Source organism: Bison bison, unplaced genomic scaffold, assembly GCF_000754665.1.
Source record: "Bison bison bison isolate TAMUID 2011002044 unplaced genomic scaffold, Bison_UMD1.0 scf7180017864064, whole genome shotgun sequence".
Taxonomy (NCBI): domain Eukaryota; kingdom Metazoa; phylum Chordata; class Mammalia; order Artiodactyla; family Bovidae; genus Bison; species Bison bison.
Window position 1 is genome coordinate 2,342,843 of NW_011494636.1, and position 25,389 is coordinate 2,368,231.

General features: G+C 38.3%; 1 protein-coding gene across 1 annotated transcript in view; it reads left to right on the forward strand.

Annotated features, from left to right (window-relative positions):
• Positions 1–10,918, forward strand: part of RGS7 (regulator of G-protein signaling 7) — a 489,491-nt gene extending 478,573 nt beyond the window's left edge. Inside the window, exon 17 of the mRNA XM_010836687.1 lies at positions 10,226–10,918. Within this exon, the coding sequence (XP_010834989.1) occupies positions 10,226–10,276 (51 nt within the window). The 3' untranslated portion in view covers positions 10,277–10,918. The remainder of the gene's footprint in view (positions 1–10,225) is intronic.
• The last annotated feature ends 14,471 nt before the right edge of the window (positions 10,919–25,389 follow it).

The window sequence follows — 25,389 nt, forward strand, 5'->3', positions numbered from 1 at the left end:
CTTGTGGTGGGGAATGTTAATCAGTTATTTTTATGAATTCCCAATTAAAAGACTTTAAAAAGCAGTATATACTTTGAACATTCATTGTGATTGCACAAATTAAAGGACTGGAAAATGAAGGACTCCAAGAATTAATCACACTATTAACTTCCCAAAATTTTGGCTGGATCTTTTGGAATCTCTGACCTTTAATAAAAATTTTTCTTAAGCATGCCTCATAAGTCACCATGGGAAGATAAAGACAATGCTAAAGAAATGCCTCAAGATTTTGCTGGAGAAAGTCACCATAGGATGTTGCACAGTGCTCTGTGTATTGTTTAAGAATTGTTTCAAATTCATTCTTTTCTAACAGTGCTGACAGAATATTGTTCTTGAGCAATTGGATTGGAAATTTCTGTGATATAATTAAAAACATATAATGCAATTTATGGAAGATGGAAAGGGAAAGCAAAATGGCTGTCTTTCCTCCAACACCATCCCCACATCTGACCAACTTCCTCAACCCTTAAAGTAGCACCACATTGTCATTCATTGCAAACTTTAAGAAAAGATCGATAGGAAATAAGAGGAAGTGAGGAAGTAATCCTATGCACCTTCAATCAGAATTTATACACCAAGTGCCAACTATACTCCAGACATTGTGCTATATCTTAAGAACAAGACCTAAATTGCTACAGTACATAATGATATAAACAAAATATTATGATGTACAGGAGAAAGATAAACTATTTCTATTTATTAGGGTGAATAAGTAGAGTCCATGAATAATATGAGAATTTTCAGAAGTTACATTTAACTGGGTAAATAGGATTTCATTAGGCCAGGAAAGGCAACCATCTTTTTAAGGAGAATGGTACAAAAGGCTGAGATTACTGAAGAAAGATAAGTTGAGTAACATTCATACCAGAACACATATACACACACAGCATACTGATAAATTTCAGGTAAGCTTCAGACACAGTTATTTAGGGTTAATCCTTTTCTATCCAGGAAAATGAAAAGTAATATCTTTATTGAATATTTTGTTTTGGTAGTACTCTGAAGAAATGGGGTAAAAAATTAGAAAGGCTCTCTAATTTCCTCAGTAGATTACAAATTACTACATTTATTTGATTAGGCATGAGAAGTGAATTTCTATCCTGAAAATTATTTTTATACAAAAATTAAAAATATTATACTGTATACCATTAAATCTTTTGATGGTTAATTTCTATTTAAAGTTCCCTTTAACTTTCTATTTTCATTTATTTTTTTATTTCCTCTTGGTTCAGTGTTCCTCAATATTATGATTCCTTTTAGAGTCAGCAGTTGTGATAGGCATCTGAAGTACTTACATAATAAATTTTATGGAATGCCTTTATAGGATCAATAAAATGATTTTAACACAAGATAATGAATGAGTGGTTTTATTATAACTAAATAGAAATAATGGAGGAAATATAGAGTTTAAATAAACATTTTAAAAGAGTTCTATGTGGAAGTTGCTCTGGTAAATATAACAAAGCTACGAGATAAAGTGTCTAAGAAATGAGCTTGGGGAAATACTTTTAAACAATATGTAAACTCTGAAAGGACCTGGGGAAAGTGAGATAATGATAGTAACTCACATTCAATGAGTACCTGCCATGTGCCAGGCTCTTCACCAGGTACTTTATATTATCTAATTTAATTTAATCTGAACCTGCTAGTTAGGTAATATAATACTCATTATTGTACCCATTTTATAGGTGAGAGAAAGTCAGGACTAGAAGGAAATTTTTCTGACTTTAAATTCATTACTTTATAGAGTACTCATTTTCTTCCTATTATACCCAGCACTGGAAACCTGAAATATTAATATTTAGGCTTGAAACCCAGTCTCATACTTTCTTGCCATATGAATTTTTAGAAGTCAGTTAAACTGCTACACCTCAATTTCTTCATCAACAATTTCTTTAGCCAGAAGCAGCCGTAAATAGTACTTGTACAAATAAATAGATTTAAGAAATTCTTTAAATATGCTTTATTTGCTTAAATTGCATCAGAAACATCTTCCAGGTCATTTCATATTCTACACAATTCTGTTTATTGGCTGCACAAAATTCCTCTGAATGTATATACCTATAATTTATTTTTCTATTCCTCTATTGATGGACATTTATGTTGTTCCTTATTTCGTTCTTTCTTTATTCATTGCCATTATAGCTCAAAATGTCATAGGCATTCATCAAGTTAAATATTCATTTTTTCTTATAAAAAATTGAATTCCTCAGTTAAATGGAATACAAAATCACGAAAGAAGAGATGTCTATTTATTTTTCTCTCTCTTATCATTACGTTTGCCCTAATGCAAGAGATACATACACTAGAAGGGAAAATAACTTGTAGAAGGGAGAAGTCAGAGTTTGTATTCTTGATTTCCAAAGCACTTGTATTACACATTAATAGCAGGCTTCCTTGTCAATTAGTCTTCAATCTATGAAGAATTACAGTGTTTTCTGGCAGTTTTATGCTGTTTTAAGATGCTTTCTAAAACTCTGTGGATTATTTCTAGTCCCTGGTCAAATGATTTTTATCTTGGTTTTATTAAACATGAAATCTGGCATGAAATTTCCTTTCCATATGCTAACAATCACCATTATTGTACACTGAGCCCACCCTTCCCACCCATGAATAATATAGATGCCAGGCTTTGGAAATACAACCTCAGACCAGTTGTGGAGCAAACCTGGGAGAGGGCAATGCCGTGTCAAATCTACTCATGCAGACTCACAACACTTGAGAAGTAACCGAACCAGCATAGATTAGAAATATCAAATGCCCAATAGGAAAGAAGGAATATACCTAACTAGCACAGTTCACCCTGAAAATTGCATCAGATTGCAGTCACAGCAGCCAGGTTATTTGGGGCTTAAAATGTTTTTTAAATCTAAAAATTTTTTTTTTCTTGTGAACTACGATTATATCTCCTCAATCTTCTCTTTTGCTGCTAGACTTTTGGTTTATTGTTTGTTTATCAATTTTCGTGTAAGTTCTTTATTCTTTCCATTAAATTTTATCTTGTGAGTTATTGCATTATGTAATTTTTTGGAGTATCTCTTTGTTATCCTGTCTTTTAACCAAGATTAGCAAATTGGCATCATTCGTGCATTCATTTTAGCAGAATTATATCAATTTAGTCAAGCAAATTGCTGATTAAAATGTCCTAAGAACAGAAATGAAGAGAGTTCCACTACTCCAAAAATTAGCACACCTTAAAGGTAGTTGTTTATTTAGTTACGAACTTCCTCTTTTTCTGTCTTATCCACAGAAATACCATGAAAGACTGCTAAAAAGCCTTACTTGTTTAAAGCAACTTCCTGTTCTCAAGTCCCGTGAACTCTTTAAAAACAAGTAAATGAGCATGTAATTGACAAAGATCTAATGTGGTTTATATGGGGAGTTCTTTGCAAAAAAAAAAATCAGAAGAGCAATACGCCATTAGAAAAATAAGCAAAGGTCTTCATCGGTTTTAACAGAGGAAATACAAATAGTCAATAAATATATATAAAAAAAAGGAAACCTATATTAATAACCAAATTTAATTCAAAAGGCAACAAAATAACTTTTTCCTCCAATAGATTAGTTTTTTTAAATAATAATATCTAGGATAAGGAAATTGGTGAATTCACATATTGTTCACACTTAGTAGGGATATGAATTTCTAATCATTTTCTTGCAGAGAACTTTATACAATGTGTCAAAAGCTTCAAAAATATTCTCTCACATTCAATCAGTATTTCAGCTTCTAACAATTTAATTCTAACAAAACCCAGATGTTTGTACACAAAAATATTCATTGCATCGTATAACGGCCAAAAATAAAACACAATCTGAATATACAATTGTGAATTTCTTAAATGCATTAAGGTATATCAACCTGATGCAGTTATTAAAGAATAGATTTTAGAGCATTGGCTTTCATCTTTTTTTATTGCAACCCATTACTATGACATAGTAATGCAATATATATATGTTTGTGAGTGTGTGTGTATGTATATATAAACTGTACTTATGCATGTTTATATGTGTATAGGACTAAAATAACCTTTCAGAAATAACACATTCCCTTATTATATGCAACTTACCCTAATATGTTTTTATTTATTCTATGATATGTGATTTTTTTCTAAATGTTGGTAGCATCTTTCTAAATTGATTTCCTTTCCCACTAATGTGTTGAATTTGAACAAAATATATGTTACATGGGTAATTGATCAAAATATGATCATTTTTAATTAGCATATTACTCATAATAAGCTTTAGTACTATGCACAGTATAATTTTAGTTTTTTTAAAAAAATAAATAAAAATATTTTTGTATAAAAAATAGGATATATTAACATGTAAATAATTGTACTTTGAGTAATGTTTATTTCTTCTTTATATTTTTCTATGTTTTCCTCATTTTCTCTAATGGATATGCGCTATTTTTATTTCAGGAAGCTATTCTTAACTAAGGAAATGAAAGTATTTGGCTTTACTTTTTCTATCTCAAACCACACAAGAAGCTACTAATAAGAACTGGTATATAAATATGTTCATAAACCATCTCTTTTAAGTACATAGCAGAATTTCTTCCTGTTTTCAACATTAAATATACTAGCCTCCAAACTAGCTATAGAATCCCCTTCCTTTCTTTCTTTCTCCATCCCTCCCTTCTTTCTTTTCTTTTTATTTCTTAATTCTCACTAATTGAGTTTTCTTTAATTTTCAAGGAACTCACACTTTTCAGTTTTGCTGAAATTATCCACCATGTTTCAGTAAACTTACCTGAAAATTATCCTGGGGGACTTGGTTTCATTTGAAGCAGGATTTTTCCAAATCCCTAGCCTAGTTCAATCCCCTCAACATATCCCCTCTTAGTTTCACTGATGGCAACAACCAGGGCAAAATAAAAGTTAAAAAGACCCAAATTCTATCAGTTAATTACTTAATACGGTGTGTCCAACATGCTCCCTTTTCTCATTCTACCGTGCCTCTCCTCCCCTAAAAGTTACTTGTACCAATACATTTGAATCTCATTACCCTGGTTTCTAGAAGCCCATTCCTAAACTATGACTTCCAGTCAAGGAACTCAACTCATGCAAAGAAGCAAGTAGATTTTTGGAGACTTCTATAATATTAAGATTGTTTAACAGGTATCAATTGCTTTATCAAGCCAGGTGACTTAGAGGATTGTACAAAACAGCATTTAAAAAAAATGCACTTACTGTTGTTGTTTAGTCACTAAGTCATGTCCAACTCTTTGTGATGCCATGGACTGTAGCCCACCAGCCTCCTCTGTCCATGGAATTTCCCAGGCAAGAATACTGGAGCGGGTTGCCATGCCCTCCTCAAGGGGATCTTCCGACCCAGAGGAAAAAAAGCACTGACAAAGAATCAAGAGAGGTAAACTGCAGAAGAACCTAAGGGGCAATTAGAAGACTTCAGCAAAAACTTGAATAAGAAGTTTATCTGAAGAGTGAGAAGAACCCAAGCTCAGAGAGTAGCAGGTGCAAAGACCAGCCACAGAACCATTCTGTGGAGTGACAATAGGTAGTTTGAAAGGCCAAGGAAGCCAGTTTCAAAATGATTTTGAAACCCAGGCAAAGACTTTTATATTTTTTAAGCGAAGCAGGTGCAATTTTCACATGAGAAAAAACAAACATATCCTTTAGTTCAGCCTGACATGAGCATGTACGTTTCTTATCTCTAGTCCAAAGGCATCTTATTACCATCAAACAGTCAGCTCTTTTTATTACGCAGCTGTGGGGCTCAGCACAGGTCTGATAGCTGGGTCACATACACCAGTAGAAAGTCAATGACATGATTTGCCCTCTCCTGGTCCCAGAACCTCTGGAGCTGACCAGGCATTCTAGAAGGTATTTCTAAGTCTACAGCAACACATGGGGAAGACTAGGAGGTAGTGATATGAAACAAACAAGTAGGAATAAGAGTTAAGATGTTAATATTTTTTTAATCCAAAAGATCCTGGTAATTTCCTACCCTTTAAGCTCTTTGATGGCTATCTTCTAAAAATCCATCCCTTCAGTTAGTGTTGGTTTGTGTCCTGTAGACTGGTAAAGACTGAGTACATTGTTTTTATGTTTTATGACAGTAATAAAACAAGTAGCTAGTCACCCGAGCAAATATGGCTTCTCTCCTACTTCCTTCATGGATTAGTGTCTGCAGGGAAGACGTGTGGACATTTGCTTCCATCTCCCAAACGCTGAGGGCTCTCATACGGAGCTAAGAGCCTGATCTTTATTTCCATTTCTAGGGATTCACAGCTCTTTGTCAACTTTCTGTTATTACTTTAAAACCAAGAAAAAATTGTATATCATGTGAAATTCATAATGTTTGATAGTCAACTTGAGAAAACTAAGAATGAGCACATAGGTTGTTTTATTGGGGGGAGTTTTATTTTCCTAAATATAACAAAATCTCCATGCAACATTTTAAAAGGAAGGAATTAGTTTGGTGGAGATGAAATTTTATTGTGAGACACTAGAAAAACTGCTTTGTTTATGTGATAGCTATACTGTAGATTATCCAGAGAATCTGTCTTCACTTAGATGCCAGTTAAAGTCAGGTTAATTTTGTCCTGAAATTGATCATGTGCTAGCATATTGTCCATTAACTAGATATTATAAAATCTCACAGGATGCTGAATTTTCGTTTTGAGTTTCTGTCTTTGTCTTTCTATATAGATTTCCATTTCCAATGTAATCTATTTCCTTTCTTTTAATTTTTATTTTACATTGGAGTATAACATAGTTGATTAACTGTGTTATTTTTAGGTACACAGCAAAGTAATTCAGTTATACATAAACATTACATGTATCCATTCTTTTTCAAATTCATTTCCTTTAGAATCTATTAAGAACGGGTATAAATGACATAGCACAAATGTAGTCATTGGGTTGAAAATAGTCATTATTCATACAGAATTCAATTGTAAGCAATTTGGTAAAAACAAACAAACAAAAAACATGCTATTGGTAAGGAATTTTAGCCCTTTTAGTTTCCAGAATTAAGATTTTTAGACCTTAACTATGAAATTTTCCCAGATTCTTCAACTCAGAAAAATTAGCAAAAATCAGATAACTTCATGATTGTCTTTTAAGATGATTTAATACAGCCTCCAAGGATCCACACTGAAAAGGATTATTACAAAACATCTGATGTGCAAGTATATTTTTTCTTACCTGCAAAAAAGAATTAGTGTTCTTTTTAAGATTTTCCAATAGAGTGAGAAACTGATATTTCTTTGCACACTAGAGAGTGCACAAAATACCTTTGCACGGCATTTTTCTTTCCAGTACGTGAACAAGACAAGATTTGCACAGGGCTTACAGACACATCCACGTGATCTAGGTCTTTAAATCTAGATAACTCACTTGGGTGTCCATACTATTTACTTTGACCCTTGGGTGAGGCACTTAGGTTTTTTTGTTTTTTTTTTTTTTAACTATTAGATATACCTAAATTTGCCTTTTAATTGTCTCAATACACAAAACAAATACCCTTATTATGTATTTGGTGAGTCCACATCTCAGAAGAGTTTCTTGTGTGGGTTTGTTAACATATATACATATATTCTCCCATTTCTGTTCATCTGCTTTCTTATTACCACAAACCCCAGATTTACTGTAGGCCTGTATTTCTCCATGGGCTTCCATGAGTGAGTATTTTTAAATTATTTCCTGCTACAACAGCTTACCAAGCTAAATCTGTACCTCAACCCCCCCTTTAAAAATGAAGACTATACCAGGACAATACTAATAACTTCATAGATATTTGAGGGGAAAAGTAGGTAGAGAACCATATTACCATTTGTTACATTTACAAATATGACATCATTTCCACTGATCAAAATGAAAAATGACTCTGAGTTGCAAATGGCTTCTTATTTCAACCTATGTTATTCATCCTCCCAGTGCTGCTACTGCTGCTGCTAAGTCGCTTCAGTCATGTCCGACTCTGTGCGACCCCATAGACAGCAGCCCACCAGGCTCCCCCATCCCTGGGATTCTCCAGGCAAAAACACTGGAGTGGGTTGCCAGTTCCTTCTCCAATGCATGAAAGTGAAAAGTGAAAGTGAAGTTGCTCAGTCGTGTCCAACTCTTAGTGACCCCATGGACTGCAGCCTACCAGGCTCCTCTGTCCATGGGATTTTCCAGGCAAGAGTACTGGAGTGGGGTGCCATTGCCTTCTCCGCATCCTCCCAATAGTTTGAACCAAATTATATTAATCTTTAGTTTTAATATAAATAGTTTTATGTTAGCATCTTCCTCTTCCTCCTCAACTCAAATATGAATTCACTCTTATACATCAACCAGTATAGGTTCTCCCCACCCCACAAATGGCATTAGAAACAGTAAGCACCTTTTAAAAATACATTAGTATCAGAATGAATATATATGCACACATTAGTAGCATAAGAGAAAAAAGTAGTAGCTATATAAAATAATGTAATTTTCAAGTATAGAAAAGTAGTTTTTTTATTCAAACATTATTTGATTAAGGTATTGGAGTGTAAAAGTAGTATAATTTTAGCTTCCAAATTCATGAGAAATTTTGTGTTCTTTTCAGAGTCAGAAAAGTGACTTTGGGTCTCAGTATCCTGATGAGAAAGAATGTAACAGTAGTAATACTAATAATGATGGTAATTATATAATAAGGTAATGACTAGCAAACTGAGTACACAGAATGTTCTGAAATAGTTTTAAGTAATTTACTTGTATTATTCTTCAGGAAAAGCTTTTAAAATAGGTACTTATTCCCACTTTGTGAATGAGAAGGACACAAGCACAGAAGTGACAAGAAGAAGCAAAGCATAGTTTGCCTAGAAGGCCAATGTAAAATAGGGTTTCCTGTCAGAAATCTGCCTTTGCTTTCAGTATTTTTCTTCCCATAAAGTGATTAGAGCGTAGCTAAGTGGGAAAGTCCTTTGCTAAACTGGCTCTTCTACAATCAGATGTCAAAACCTGCTAAAAGCTAAGTTATGAACTCCTTTTCCCCAATTAAAAGAGAATGGTGCTTCATTTTTATTACTGCTGTTCAAGTATACAAAAAGACCTTGTCAGTTACTGTACAGTATGTAAAGAAAGATTGAGTCTGGAATCATTAATCATTTTTTAAATATATCATTCTTTTTCCAAAATATAGTCATGAATGCTGATTTCTCTCCCCAGACCACACCACTCATTTATCAAACTCTGAGCCACGTTAAGGAGTAAATCAAGACTATTGCTATGACCAACATTACTAAAATATATTTCTCAAAAAATCTTTTGATTTTCCCTTATTATTTTATCCTCTGAGGAGTACAAATTCGACCTATTTTTTTATACTAAACATATACAGTGAGGGATAAAACAGAAATAACCAAATTGACAATCTGTTATTCTGATCAGAAATTTAAAATCTCATACCTTTCTCTAGAGTATTTGCAATTTACAGGGACAGTTTTAACTATCAAGATGTTCAAAAAATGAATATGTATAATAGTTATTAACACAATAAGTGGGATCAGAATATGTAGGGTTTTTTCTGAGGTTGAGGTTAGAGGAAATCAAATGGTTTTCCATTTACAGTTTGACATTCCATTACAGGAAGACATTTACAGTTTGAAGTACAAAGCAAATAGACTTTTCTCAACTTTTAGGCACCGATTGTTTGTTTTTCCATTACCATATAGGATAGGGAATAGATTCAATCATGAGTTTCCAGCAGTCTCACCCTCAAAAATCATTTTGTTTAATTAAATCATACCCTGTGCACATCTAGATATTTATAAATGCAACACTAATCTTAGCAGTTGGACAAGAATGCATCACATCGCTATCTTTCAGAGCAACTTCCTAAAGTTTGCTGTAACATGTTATAACCAGTTGCAAACCTAGGTGTTGCATCATTGCTAAGCCTCAGTGGAACATTTTGGACATGTTTTATGATTTGCTGATTTGTGCTGTGAACCCATCAGTCTGTTTACAGGGGGAGGAAGTGGGTGGAGGGGTGGGAGGATGGAAAAAGGAAGGATCGTTTTGTTTGATGTGGAGGAAGGGAGGGAACTTGGTCATGAAATTTGAACTAAGATGCACCTAAAGGGTTCCCTTTTGACCCTTGTACAGTATCAGCTGCAATAAACATGTTACTCTTAAGCAGGTTTTCAGTGATCATATTGTTTTCTCTTTCTTCCCTTGTTTATATTTTTCCTCAGGGGAAATCTCTCACGTCAAAGAGGTTAACAAGCCTCGTTCAGTCTTATTAAAAGGATCATCTTGTAGCATGAAAGCGAACTGGAGTCACTGCATATACTTTGTAGTTCTTTGTTGTTACCTGGAGCAGAGGACATTAGACCAAGATGTTGCATGAGCAAAGGACCTGAATTGTTCTTTCTTTGTGTACATTAAGGCACTGCCATCTCCAAGGGACTCTACCATCTTGACGCCTCCATTTCAGAATGTCTGCTAACTTCTTCCTTGTATTAAGCTGGATCTGTGTCTTTTCCTTTTTAACAGTTCAAGTGAAGTAAACCTTTTGTTTCCCCCCTTTCTCTCTCTCTTAAACCTTCTTCTAGACACACAGGTCACTAAAAATTCAGTCACAAACCGGAAGAATTGTAAAAGGAAAAAAGCATATATCAAGAAGTATACATACAGCTTCACATTTATTAAATAATAAATTAGCAGAGAAAGTTTCATTTCACCAATGTATCACAGTCAGAAACAAACTTACGTCTTTGTCTGTTGTCTGTACATTCTTGGTTAATGTTTCTTGCATTTATTTTTATACCATATTTAAATAAGAGACACCTTTTACTCCAGATGTATCAAAGTTGATCCCTTCTCTGTAAATTTGTGTATGTTTATATTGTTGTTTTATCTTTCATTAAAAGATGCGTAATCTCGTTGCTTTTGTAACTTTTGACTTCTGTGCTAATTGAAAATGAAAATACTGGGAAGGCACTGACAAATGTAGTCACAATGTAAGCTCTCACCCTAGGAAGTTTATTTCAGGGTTTTCAAGACAAGCTTGGATGGTGGAGCAGCCAGGAGCAGATTCAAAGTGATTCATCTGGGAGCTTACCCCAGGTCAGGAAGATGGGTTTGCTCCTATGGAAAACAACACAAATGACCTCCCACATTTTCCGAGTTATTTATGAGGCCTTTCTAATTATGAATATGAGTCTCTATCTTTTACCAATGCATATTCTATTTAGAATTACATTTTAGTGTGACTTCTCAACTCAGGAACTGATTCTTTAAAGTATAGTCATAAAAATGCCTTAGGTCAGTGGCTCTTAACTCTGGTGGTTGCAAATTCCTTTGAGAGCATGATGGTAATTACTAATATTTAGTGAGTGCTAACTAAGTACCTACCACTGTATTATGGGCTTCACATACCCACAAAATTTTCCCATTTAATTCTCACAGCAGGCCTATAAGATTATTTCTGCAATTTTGAGAACACAGAAACAGAGAAAAGTTGCATCGTTTGTTCAAACAGCCAAGTGGTATGTTGTGATACAAATCCAGGCAGTCTGACTCAGAGGCTACATACTACACTGATCCACCATACCACACAAATTGTTCTGGTAAAAGTTTTACGTGAAAATCCATACACTCTCTCACATAGGGAAGATTTGCACTGAATTTTAAGACATTCACAAAATAACCTCTGAAATTCATCCAAGGACCTCAGGTAAAGAAACCTGACTGCTTTTAAGGGATGGACCAGTGACCCAGAAGGTCACCCAGCCAAGAGACAGGACTAATTTGTTTGGTTTTGCATCTACCACAAGATTGCAGACTCTGGCTATTAAAAAAAGAAAGAGATCATGTTATTAGTGGCTATTAATTACTGTGAGTAAATTTAAATTCTGAAAAAGTTTACCAACACTGGTGCAAAATCAGTAGTGGAGTTTGTTAGCTACTTTATAAACTACCACAAAATGGAAAAGACTTGTAGATAGGTTGTAATCAGGACACTGTGAATAATTTAACAAAGATTTGACTATATGCTCTATGGCTTTTTAAAAACAATACGTAAAATGCAAATAAACCTAAGTTGATAGTTGTTCTTTCTTAAAAACACTTATGTCAGAACAGCTTTTGGCACTGAAGCTGAATTGAAACCCTATCTAAAGGGAACATTGCTTGAAAGAAAGCAATGCCCCTTTTATAGTAACCTGATGCATAAACAGTATGCCTTGCACAAATATGATTGGTCATTTTGGAGACTATTTTTAAAAAATCATTCTTACTAATTCCAAATCATGGAATTATACAGAAATGAAATACATATGAATGACAATAGAGGACAAAGAGGTGAAACCCTCAAGCAATTATCCCCAAGTCAGGCGCTCCCAGTGAAAATGTGAGTTAGTTCATAGGTGCAAGTACTTAGAAGTGGGACTAATGACTCATTTTAATATGGTTTAGACAAGACTCAGGATACAAAACAGTGGTATTTCAGGGTAAACACTTAGAAAAGTTTTAGAATTCTTTTCACCTAACTGAAATAAGCATGGGGAAACAGTGACAGATTTTCTTTTCATGAGCTCCAAAATCACTGAAGACAGTGACTGCAACCACAAAATTAAAAGATGCTTGCTCTTTGGAAGAAAAGCTATGACAAACCTAGACAGTGTATTAAAAAGCAGAGAAATCATTTTGCCAGCAAAGCTTTGTATAGTCGAAACTCTGGTTTTTCCAGTAGTTGTATGGATGTGAGAGTTGGACCATAAAGAAGGCTGAGAGCTGAAGAATTGATGCTTTTGAACTGTGGTGCTGGAGAAGACACTTCAGAGTCCCTCCTTTGGTCGGCAAGGAGGTCAAACCAGTCAATCCTGAAGGAAATCAATCTTGAATGTTCATTGGAAGGACTGATACTGAAGCTGAAGCTCCAATACTTTGACCACCTGCTACAAAGAGCTGACTCATTTCAAAAAACCCTGATGCTGGGAAAGATTGAAGGCAGGTGGAGAAGGGGACGACAGAGGATGAGATGGTTGAATGGCATCACCAACTCAATGGACATGAGTTTGAGCAAACTCTGGGAAATAATGAAGGCAGGGAAGCCTGGTGTGCTGCAGTTCATGGGGTCACAAAGAGTTGGGTATAACTTAGCAACTGAACAGCAACAACTGTCTCCCTCCCCAGTTTGATCTATAAGGCATAGGATAAAAATGTTTCAAGTTTCTAATGAACAAAATATTTTTTAAAGTCTTTTCTACCTTAAAGCAATTTAAAAAGTTATTCACCAAAGCAGTGACCCAGTGATATATTACACCACAAGAGTAATATATTCTCTAAATTGCACTGACTGCTTCTTCCCCTTGTGATGTATGTTTCAGTAACGTTTTTGGTGAATCTCCAAAGGAATTCCTGCTTGAACCAGTGTAATAGAAAGGTGGTTAGCAATCTTAATTAAGCCATCTCCTGTCAGATGCCAGGAAAATAGATGAAGGCAGAAACTCTCCCTCTTCATTATGATAAGTACGTGAGATGATCTTGCTACTTAGGAGTAATAGTTCTCACTTCTCTTTGTAGATTCATGATTTTTTTTAATTAATTTTCATCTATGAGGAAAGGCAACGTTTTGCTACTAGCATGAATTCAGTCCAGTTATATGCACTAATTGTCTCCACACATAGGATTTTTGTGTTCTTAGAAATATACTTGAAAGAGCACATTGAAATATTCAACAGTTTTGCTACTCCCCATGACTATCTCTGCATATCGTAATACCTTGTTAAATATCAACATGATATAACCGAAAGTACCAGTCCATCTTCTAAGACATTTTAGAAAATAGGAGATGGTGAAGAATTTTATGGCTGTAAAGAATGAAGAGAGAAAAGTAAACTCATGTAACACAGAGTGGTATCTCGTATATTCTGTCATGCAACCATGTATTTGAGTCTTTTGAGAATTTTGTACCACAAATTAATCTTTAAAAAGATACCAAATGATGTGTCAAGCCAAAATATTGTTATTTTAGATATTTTAGAAGTGCATTAAAACAGAAACTGTCATATATGCCCTTGAATGCCTATGGCAGTTTCCCTGGACTTGAAATAAAATGCATTTGTAACTTAACTTCAAAAAGGGCATTAGTTGCTGGGAAGACATGAATACTTCTTGACTAATAAATTGATCAATAAATCTTGGTGCTTTTATTAGGTTATAGGACCTTAATCATTTCACACTTGTTTGGAAATCAACTAAATTGAAATGTGTTTGACATCCTTTTAAAGGTTAATGACGTCTAACTCCAGTATTGGTTGAACTGATTAAGAGTGTGTCTAAATCATCAAGCAAAGTATTTGGTACGTATATGGTAGTCAAGAAACAATATTTAACTTACTCTCTTCCCTTTCTTTTCCTCTACAAGGTCATCTTTGTAAAACAATAAAAGATGCATCCAAACACCTTTCCTAGCTGGGGTGGAATCAGGAATGAAGTGCAGGAGACAAAGTGAAAGTGATGTCCTCAGTCGTGTCCGACTCTTTGCGACCCCATGGACTATACAGTCCATGGAATTCTCCAGGCGAGAATACTGGAGTGGGTAACCTTTCCCTTATCCAGGGGATCTTCCCAACCCAGGGATCGACCCAGGGTCTCCTGCATTGCAGACAGATTCTTTACCAACTGAGCTGTCAGAGAAGCCCTCAGGGGACAAAATGAAGTGCCAAATCACGATATCAGAGACCAAGGGGAAGGTGTGGCGAACAGTCAGGTGTGATGTTGGTGGAGAACCAACCAGATAAAGTCAGTAAAGAGTCAGGACCAAATGAGTGACCAAAAACTGAAATTGATAAGGAAATTAAGTCTTGAACAAATTGATTCTAGAAAGGGTGGCTCTGGAAAGCAGAAATGGGGCTTTTCAGACAGCATCAGTGCCCTCACCTGTGGATAGAAGAGAAACTTTTGTGGGAAGCTATCCAGTATAAGCTAGAGGTGAAGAACAGAGTAGGTGGCTATGACCATGTAGAAGAGATTATATCATCTCTTTCCCAGTTCAGGGTGTTCAAAGGAATCTTTGGCCCCAAAGTACAAGAACTTCTCTCTCTCTCACACTGCAAATTTCCAGAGGACTCCTGGGCTAACAGGGGGAAGTAGGTATTTAGTAACTAAAACATTGCATTTTGTAATCAAGATCTTATAGAAAATACACATTTACTTTACTAATTTAGTACTACTTTCTTTGCTTACCATTAATTCTTCATTCTTGCGTATATTCTTCAAACTTCTTTTTTTTCCTCTTGATAAAGACCATTCTCTATCAAGAAGTAAACTTGGAAGTTGAAAAGTAGAAGAGAGTAGAAGGAAATAAAACACTTCGACTTTGTCTTATTTGTGAGAACTAAAGTGGGAATTAGCTTTCTATTTAGCTAGAAAAATACATTATAAATTTGAATTAACTGTATACTTATACAGTATAGAATATGAATATTGAAAAATACCATGTCTTAGACAATAGGGAAATGATGAAAAAAAAAAATAAAACTAGACCTACACAATTGTCAATAAGAAAGGTGAAGGGAAGTAACATCAAACTAAATGGTAAATACAAAATAACATGGAATAAGTTCAAATATATTAGTAATTAAAATGCAGGAGATGATTTAAAAGCGTCTCTTTAAAATACTCAGGTTAGACTAGAAATGCATCTGGGCATAACAGTGGTAAAAAATCTGCCTGCCGATGCAGGAGATGCAAGAGACACAGTTTTGATCCTTGGGTCAGGAAGATCCCCTGGAGTAGGAAATGGCAACCCATTCCAGTATCCTTGCCTGGAAAATTCCCTGGGCAGAGGAGCCTGATGGGCTCGAGTCCATGGGGTCACTGAGAGTTGGACATAACTGAGCATGCACTCACACACCGTTTATAAGAGACACCTAAAACGAGACTACCCAAAGTTCTAATCTAAGGTGGCAGTGCAGCAAGACCCTGAACTCACCTTTTTCTCATGGACACTTCATGTCAACATTTGCACATAGAGCAATGCCTCCTGAAGAAGGGCTAATTGAACAGAATCTGTACAAAATAAATGACAGAGATGTTTGTAGGAGATGTGCACCTATAGAGATGAGTAAGAGATGGAGCCCCAGCATGGACAGGAACCCCACCCTTGACACTGTGACACATAGTAGGGATGCTTATCACTGATGGGCAAGTTCACAGAATCGCTTGCCCTAGGAAAAACAGTGGTCTAAAGGGCACCTAGATTATTTGTGAGGGAAATTTATTTATCAACCTTAGAGCTTCTGCCACATGGGAAGGGCACTGCTGAAACTCTCTTCAAGCTCAGAGGTGCCAGACAGCATGGTTTTGTGTATTCCCCTTCCACTGTGCTATCACAGGTGGGGACACTGCGTCCAGATGCCCCTTTCCCCCCTTGGTTTCAGGTTTTACCTGATTGAGGAATTAGGCAGGTACTTGGGACCTGTATTTAATTTTCTGATGTGCAGAGAGATGCAAGACAAAGACAGGAAAGAAAATGAAGTAAAATGGATACATTTCACATCAAATGTTTTTTTTACTTTTTTGTCTTGGTATACACTCTTTTAGTCCCTAGGAACTTAGTTTATAAAACCTTCTTCCTCTGTGTGCCTTGGTAGATTTATTCTTGCCTTGGAGGTCTCTCCTCTAGAGAGAGTTTGTTCTCCTTCTTTTTCTCTTTCCTCAGTCTTGTTACAGCTTATGTCTGTTATTATGTTCTGAACAATACTTAGGTGACTTTTGGAACTAGCGCTAACATTGCTAAGCAGTTAATATAGGCTGTCCTCTGAGCCTGTTCTTTAACCAGACCCTCCATGACTGCACACTCTCATGCCCGCATGCCTCTGGTCCAGGATCCCAGTGCAATTAAAGAAAAAGAAGAGACCTTTTATTCCAAAAGGCTTGATGTCTAAGGTGTAGAGTTTGATGACTTTTATATCATAATAGATGTTTTATTTTAGTTGTAGCTTCTGATTGTCACTGTAATCATACCACTCTCTGAGCCTGGTCTTTTCATCATATTTGCTTTTTGGGGGCTTTGCAGTTGTCTTTTTCCTCAATATAACTTGGGTCCATGGTCACCTGTGTGTCAGCTACTCTATCACGTGGACAGCAAAAATAGCAAACTGTCCTTAAATTTTATCCTTGAAGAAAACAGATGATTCTGGCATGAAACATAGACTTGCAAACTCAAACAAAATTGATCCCCAATAGAAATGTGACCCTCATGAAATGGTTGTCAAAGTCACTGAAAATCTCTTCATTAAAAAGGTGGAGAATAGACTTATGGACATGGGGAGAGGGGAAGAGAGGGTGAGATGTATGGAAAGAGTAACATGGAAACTTACATTACCATATGTAAAATAGATAGCCAACAGGAATTTGCTGTATGGCTCAGGAAACTCAAACAGGAGCTCTGTATCAGCCTAGAGGGGTGGGATGATTGAAGAGACAGCTTCAAGAGGAAGGGGACGTATGTATACCTATGGCTGATTCATGTTGATGTTTGACAGAAAGCAGCAAAGTTCTGTAAAGCAATTATCCTTCAATAAAAAAATAATTTTAAAAAAAGGTGGAGAAATGAATGTGGTTTCTGAGCAGCTCTGACACCTAGTGGTCAATTGGTATTTCTAAGGTAGCTAAAGGAGCCAGTTCTGTTCAACTGAATTGTCATGGAGCTGTTGTACAGACACTGTCAGCGGACAGACTGACGGAGTCAGTGCAATGAAGTTAAAAGGTAAGGAATGGAAAATTATGAAAGTTACCCAGATATTTGTTATACCTATGACAGACCACTCAAGTGACTGTGGACTCAGAAATATGAGTTCCAGGCAATCACTTCTTAAGGAAAATGGGGCATGGAACAGAAAATGTACATGGGATAGTGTTTCTTGATGACAATAGTAACTATGTTACATGATAGCCTATGACAAGTCTTACACTAAATGCAGCAAACATCTCTGTCTTCCCAGCAACCTTGAAAAATAAGTAACATGATATTTGTGGCTGATGAAATTGAGAAGTTCAGTGACTTGCTTTGCTGCCCAAATTCTTATAACTAAAGTTAGTAGAGAAAAATCCCTTACCTTCCAACTTGGCTATAATAGTGCAGCATGACCTAACAGGCAGAAGTAGAGATTAAGAGTAATCGTTCCTCTCTGATGATGGGATCATTATGGGCGAATAATATCATGTGTGCTGTGCAAAGTCGCTTCAGTAGTGTCTGACTCCTTGCAACCCCATGGACTGTAGTCCACCAGGTTCCTCTTGTCCATGGGGATTGTCCAGGCAAGAGTACTGGAGTGGGTTGTCCTGCCCTCCTCCAGGGGGATCTTCCCAATCCAGGGATCAAACGCACATCTCTTACGTCTCCTGCACTGGCAGCTGGGTTCTTCACCACTAGTGCCACCTGGGAAGCCCAATAATATCGTACTATGACTAAATAGAAATACTACTGTTAATTAATGTGATTAAAATAAGTGATAAACTATTATCACTATCCATAAGTTGAAGACAACTAAAAAATAATCCTTTGCTCTAACACAGAGTTTTTAATTTTATTTATTAGTCAATTAGCATGTGTGTGAATTATTTTTAAGATTTGAACATTTTCCCCCATTTTATTTTTTGTTGAGCTATGAGTGACATATAACGTTGTATTAGTTTTAGTTGTACAATATGATGCTTTGATGTGTATATACAGCAAAATGATTGCCATGATGTGTTTTCCTTTGCCTGTGTGGGATTGTCTTGTCAGACTCTTTGCCACCCTATGGACTATAGCCTGCCAAGCTCCTCTGTCCAAGGGATTTCCCAGGCAAGAACACTAGAGTGGGTTGCCATGCCCTCCTCCAGGAGGATCTTCCCAACCCAGGGATTGAACCCGCATCTTTTAGATCTCCTGCACTGGCAGGCAGGTTCTTTACCACTAGCGCCAGCTGGGAAGCCCCAGGTTTTCCTTTCTAAGTTGCTTTAGTTGTGTCTGACTCTGTGTGACCCTATGGACTGTAGCCAGCCAGGCTCCTCTGTCCATGGGATTCTCCAGGCAAGAAAACTGGAGTGGGTTGTCATGCCCTCCTCCAGGGGATCTTCCTAACCTGGGGGTTGAACCTGTGTCTCTGAAGTCTCCTGCATTGGCAGGCAGGTTCTTTACCATTAGGGTTACCTGGGAAGCCTTACGTTTTCCTTTAGAACATCACAATTTTCAGCTGGAGACTATATTAGAAGAGAAAAGATAATGACAGAAGTCCTTACGCCCTCCACGTCTCCATTTTTCTGACCAGAGAGCAACTTTGAACACAACACGATTGCTTGTCCCTGACCCTTTAGAGCCTGGGGTGGCCTCTTGCCATGCGCTATGGTTGCCAAGTGGGACAGTTCTCCAGGTGGTCTTCTGACATAAGCCTAGCCCTCAGAAAGCTCAGTGAACTCCTCTAAGATTTTAAATTAAAAAATTATGAGACTCAGTCAGTTAATATGGTTGGGCCTTAAATTGTTTTGCAGGCTGAGTCTTCAGTTACTTGAAAAGACCTCTGACATTATTCAGTTTGCAGCTCATAATCTCTGGAAGAACTCCTCTGAATGACCACGATATCTAAGAAACTCCTCAGTGTAGAGCCCTCATCTGAGTCAGAAATCCCTACTTTACAGGAACTAGAGTGAAACTTCTAGGGGCAACATGATTCAAAAGGACACTGAGCAGATAGCCTAAAACAAGTTCGAAAGTGTAACAAAGGACGAGTGGGCAGTGATGTGCAGAAAGGGCCTCAGGGTGGGTGCCCAGAAACTCGTTAAGCTATGCGCTGCCGCTGCTCACAGGTTATCGGTTGTCCAATGGTGGGGTGCTTGCTGTGGAAAGAAGTGTCAGGTCAGGAAACTGGCAGGCCTGGGATCAGGACAAGGAGAAATTTTCTCTCATCGCAAGCCAGAATATTTCTTTATGAGAGAGGTTGACTCTGGTCAACTGCCTGACTCTTGGAATGAGTGGGTGTGGATGTGGATGACTGTGAAGCCTGTATGTTCAAAGAGTTGTGTGATCAGAAACCAAGAGTGTCGAAGTCAGCCTATGGCTAACAAACTAGTGAGTAAAACAGAAAAGAAGCAGACTCAGAGATAGAGGGGGAAGGATAGCGCTTACAAGTGGGATACGGAAAGTGGGGAAGGGCAATATAGAGATAGGGGAAGAAAAAGGGTTATTACGGGAGTATATGAAATTATCTGTGTGAAAGTTTTTTTTAATTAATTAATTTATTTGGTCATGCCGGGTTTTACTTGTGGCATGCAGGATATTCAGTTGTGACATGTGGGATCTAGTTCCTTGACCAGGGATTGAATCCCAGGCCCACGGTTGGGAGCATGGAGTCTTAGCCACTGGACCACCAGGGAGGTCCCTGTGAGACTTCCCCTCCCTAGGTGGGGAAGCTACTATGGAATTTAAACAATCTTTCACTCAATAATTATTTTTTTAATATTAAAAGAAACAAAGAGGGGCTTCTTGATCCCTTCCACGCTGAGAAATCACTGCCGACCCAGCAGTGAAGGTCCAGGCCCATTGCCTCAGCTGTGTTCAGTCCTTCGCACCTCTGGGATGCCAGATTTTGGTGGCATTACAGCTATGTCATATACTGGCTAACCAGGGGGCAGTGACTGAACCAGACACCAAAGATGGTTCCGACAAGAAGATCGTGTGGCAGCAACAAATACAGCGATAACGCATTTGAGTCAGTTCTAATGAGGTGGATGAACCTGGAGCCTATTATACAGAGTGAAGTAAGTCAGAAAGAGGACAAATGCCGTATACTAATGCATATATATGGAATTTAGAAAGATGATACAGATGATCCTACATGCAGGGCAGAAAAGGAAACACAGATGTAAAGAACAGACTTTTGGACTCAGTGGGAGAAGGCGAGGGTGGGATGATTTGAGAGAACAGCATTGTACATTACCATACACATGTTATATAAAATAGATGACCAGTGCGAGTTCAATGCAGGAAGCAGGGTGCCCAAACCCAGTGGTCTGTGACAATTCAGAGGGATAGGGTGGCGAGAGAGGTGGGAGAAGGGTTCGGGATGGGGGACACATGTATACCTGTGGCTGATTCATTTGATGTATGGCGAAGACCATCACAAAATTGTAATTATCCTCTAATCAAAATAATTCATTAAAAAAAAATCTACCATTGCTCTGATGAAATGAGTCATATCTAGGACTGATCCTTTTGGACAGGATCTGAAAGGCACTGACTTAGGATTCTTTAAGTCTTTATCTTCTGGTACCTGGCCTACCCCCAATTGTTTTTTCCAACTTGTGTTTCTTTGGAGTTGAGACAAAAACACTCTTTTCATTATATAAGTATTGTCTGTGAAGTATGTCTAGTCAACTGGTTAGTTGGCTGTATCACTACAGACAATGTAAATTTTCAAATTATTTAGCTAGTGAGTTCCTGAGAGAAGGAATCAGAGGTAAGTTTGATTGAGGTGAAGAGATTATCATTATTTTTTAAAAATTTATTTTATTGAAGTATAGTTGATTTACAATGTTGTGTTAATTTCTGCTGTACAACAAAGTGATTCAGGTTTTATATATATACATTGGGTTGTTTTTTTTTGGGGGGGGGGGCTTCCCAGGTGGTTCAGCAGTAAAGAACCTACCTGCCAATGCAGGAGACACTGGTTCTATCCCTGGGTCGAGAAGATGCCCTGGAGAAGGAAATGGCAACCCATTCCAGTATTCTTGCCTGGAGAATCCCATGGACAGAGGAACCTGGCAGACAACGGTCCATGGGGTTGCAAAGATTGAAACAACTTAGCACACACACACACACACACACACCCCCCTATATGTGTACTTGTCTGACAAAGAGTTGGACACGACTGAGCACAGAATACATTGTTTTTTATATTCTTTTCTATTATGGTTTACCACAGGATATTAAATATAGTTCCCTGTGCTATATAGTCAGACCTTCTTGTTGACCCATCCTAAGTATAATAGCTTACATCAGCTAACCCCAAAGTACCAGTCCAGCCCTCCTCACTTACCTCCCACTTGGCAACCACAAGTCTGTTCTCTGTGCCTGTGAGTCTGTTTCTGTTCTATTGACATTTGCGTCATATTTTAGATCCACATGTAAGTGATATCATGTTGTATTTGTCTCTCTCTAACTTACTGAGGTGGAGCTTATTGATGATTGCTGATGTTTAACAGCCAAGAGACAATAAGAAAGCATAGTGTATGTGTGGCAGGGCAGAGCCAGGAGAAAATCAGCAGACATGGTAGCAGTCATTTTTGTAGCAGTCATTTTTTTCCAAAGACCCACCGGTTCCCACCCCTTTGCAATGGTGGTGACAGCAGAGAGGGACAGGGACAGAAGTGGTATATGAGCAGGTAGCCAACTCCGACTTTCTAAATCACTGTGTTAGACCTACAAGTACCTGGAATTGGACTGGGGGCTTTGCACGGCCTTTGTCACTGCTGTTGGGCTGTGGTGTTGACAGGGGAGTTTGCATCTGTGCAGAAGATTCTAAAGTCCAATGCTATAAAAAGTAAGGATTCTCTACAGTGAAGATCTTGCAGACCAACACAGTGTCACTTCTGAGGGATGACAGTCTAAAAACCACAGAGGAAAGAGGACTGAGAGCAATGGGCACAGAGGAAGGAACTTGAAATTTACACCTCAGCTCTGCCACTGACATTGAGCAAGTTGCCTCACCTTAGTGGACTTCAGTCTCCAAGTCTATAAAACAATGTTCTATGGTAGCAGGTTTTGCAAAGAGTAAGAAGGCATCTGTAGTGCTCAGGGGTTCTCTTGGAAAGACAGAACCAGTGAATCATATATGTATATGTGTATGCATGGATTGACTGGCTGCAAGGAATTGGCATATGCCATTGTAGGGGGCTAGGCAAGCTTGAAATCTGTAAGGTAAGCTCAAGCAGGAGTGGTCTCTACAGTGTACCAGTGGAATCTCTCCTCCTCAAGGAAACTTCACTTTTGTTCTTAGGGACTTTAAGCTGATTGGAGGAGGTCTATCCACATTATTAAGAATAATCACCTTTATTTAACGTTAATTGATTGTAGATGATGTTAACCTCATGTACAAATACTTTCGACCTAGCCAAGTCACACATCAAACTAACCAACACAACACCCAAGCTTGCTTTTCCTTGCCTTTGCTCCAGTCTCTGAGACCTGGGGGAATATCCCTGGGGCACTGTTTATGTGGGACAAACAAAAGATCATAGAAATGTGTAGTGATGCCAGCCCTCTGTGGAGAAAACTCTGCCTTCTGGTCCTCGGAGAGTCTGTCTAGGAATCATCAACCAGGGAACTGTTTGTGGTTCCCAAGTGAAGGTGCAGAGGCCCCTGAGGCAGGAGATAGGTGGGCTCCAGGTTAGACATTTACACCTGGCCTCCTGTTTGCATCTCCTGAGACAAGATATAGGTGGGCTCCAGGTAAGGCATTTACAACCTCCTGCTTGCCCTCGGAAATGGAATCAACAACAGAAAGAGGATAAACAAATAACCCATCTTTGTCTCTTATAAACACCTTAAAGTAACAGTCGTGGCAAGGACAGAGAGGCAAAACCCTATTTGAGTAAAGGATTAAGGGATCTCCCTCCCCTCTTTTTTGGGACAGGGAGACACTGTACATGTGCCGAAAGGCTGCTTGAGGGGTCAAAAGTAAGGGGATAACACCAGGCCATAAGGAGTCTTGTCTTCCCAGAAGCCTTCACTACAAGATCCGCCTTGGCTGAGGGGTGCACGTGTGCCCAGGAGAGGGTCCCAGGGTAGGCGAGGTGTGGAAAACTGCTACTGCTAAGTCACTTCAGCCGTGTCCAGCTCTGTGTGACCCCATAGATGGCAGCCCACTAGGCTCCCCTGTGCCTGGGATTCTCCAGGCAAGAACACTGGGGTGGGTTGCCATTTTCTTCTCCAATGCATGAAAGTCAAAGTGAAGTCACTCAGTCTTGTCCGACTCCTAGCGACCCCATGGACTGCAGCCTACCAGGCTCCTCCATCCATGGGATTTTCCAGGCAAGAGTACTGGAGTGGGGTGCCATTGCCTTCTTTGAGGTGTGGAAAAGGAAACCAGATAATTGGCTAAAGGTAAACCAAGACCTGGAAGAACTGCCCTATATTGATGACGTAACTGCCTTTTTACTGCTCACCTCCTCACTAGAGGAGACACCCACACCCTTCTCTCCAGGTGAGCCTCTCTGCTTTGCTTCTGTCATCTGAACTAAACAAATTGTTTCTCTGTGCTTCCCCACTTGTTGTGCTATGTCTCTAGTAATAAACTTTGTATTGGCATTTAGTTTTTGTCTCCATGATAAATGCATTTTTCCACTGAGGGCAAAGATCCAGGGAAAATTAGCTTCTAGCCTCTAGCACTTGCTAGTCTGGTGGCTAGAATTCCTGGTTTTCATCCAAGCTACCCAGATTCAATTCCTGGGCAGAGAATTAAGATCTCACTTCACGCCCACTCACTGCTGCTTTGCAGAGATCACCTCTACCCTCTTCTGCTGTTCTCACAGGCATGCGGGTACAGGAAGAGCAGTGGTGGGGACCCTGGGCAACCAAGAGAAAACTGGAATCTGTGAAGCCTGGAAGTCAGCACAACTTGTCGGGTCCATATAGGACTTAGATAGAATACGCCTGGGGCTGGGAAGAGATGTTGGCCACATTCTTGTTCTCAATATGAAAAAATCTGGAATTCACTGTTTCTGTTCATGACCACTCTGACTTGCAGTGCCTCGTGGCATAACTGGATGTGTGTTTACATGCATGTGTGTGCCCCGTGCATTTATTTAATGGGGGATTTTCTGTTCCTAATGGAGAAATCAATAAACCTTTGGGGGCAGACTCACTGTGTTTTAGAAGAGCACTTTTGGGGTGCAGGGTTGTGAGCAGGAGCATAACAGGGAGTTTGGGGTGAACTGGGACTGGTTCCAGAGAGGCAGCTGTGGCGGCCCCCCCACATCCCTTCAGATGGTGTGGAGCTTGGAGGTTGTTGAGCAGAGATTGGACAAAGGTAGTTAGGACTGTAGTGATCTCTTAGAAGGAAAGAGATTCAGATCTTCACTTTTTCTCTATGTGGTTCAAATTTAGTGAAATATATGGATGTCCCCCCACCACCACCTTCACGGATTATAGCCTTTTCGTGGCAAAGCAGCTTGTGTAACCCAATGAAGCTATGAGCCATGCCACACAGGGCCACCCAAGACAGATGGGTCATAGTGAAGAGTTCTGACAAAACACAGTCCACTGGAAAAAGAAATGGCAGCCCAGTCCAGGATTCTTGCCTGGAGAACCCCATGGACAGTATGAAAAGGCAAAAAGATATGATGCTGGAAAATAAGCTCCCCACCC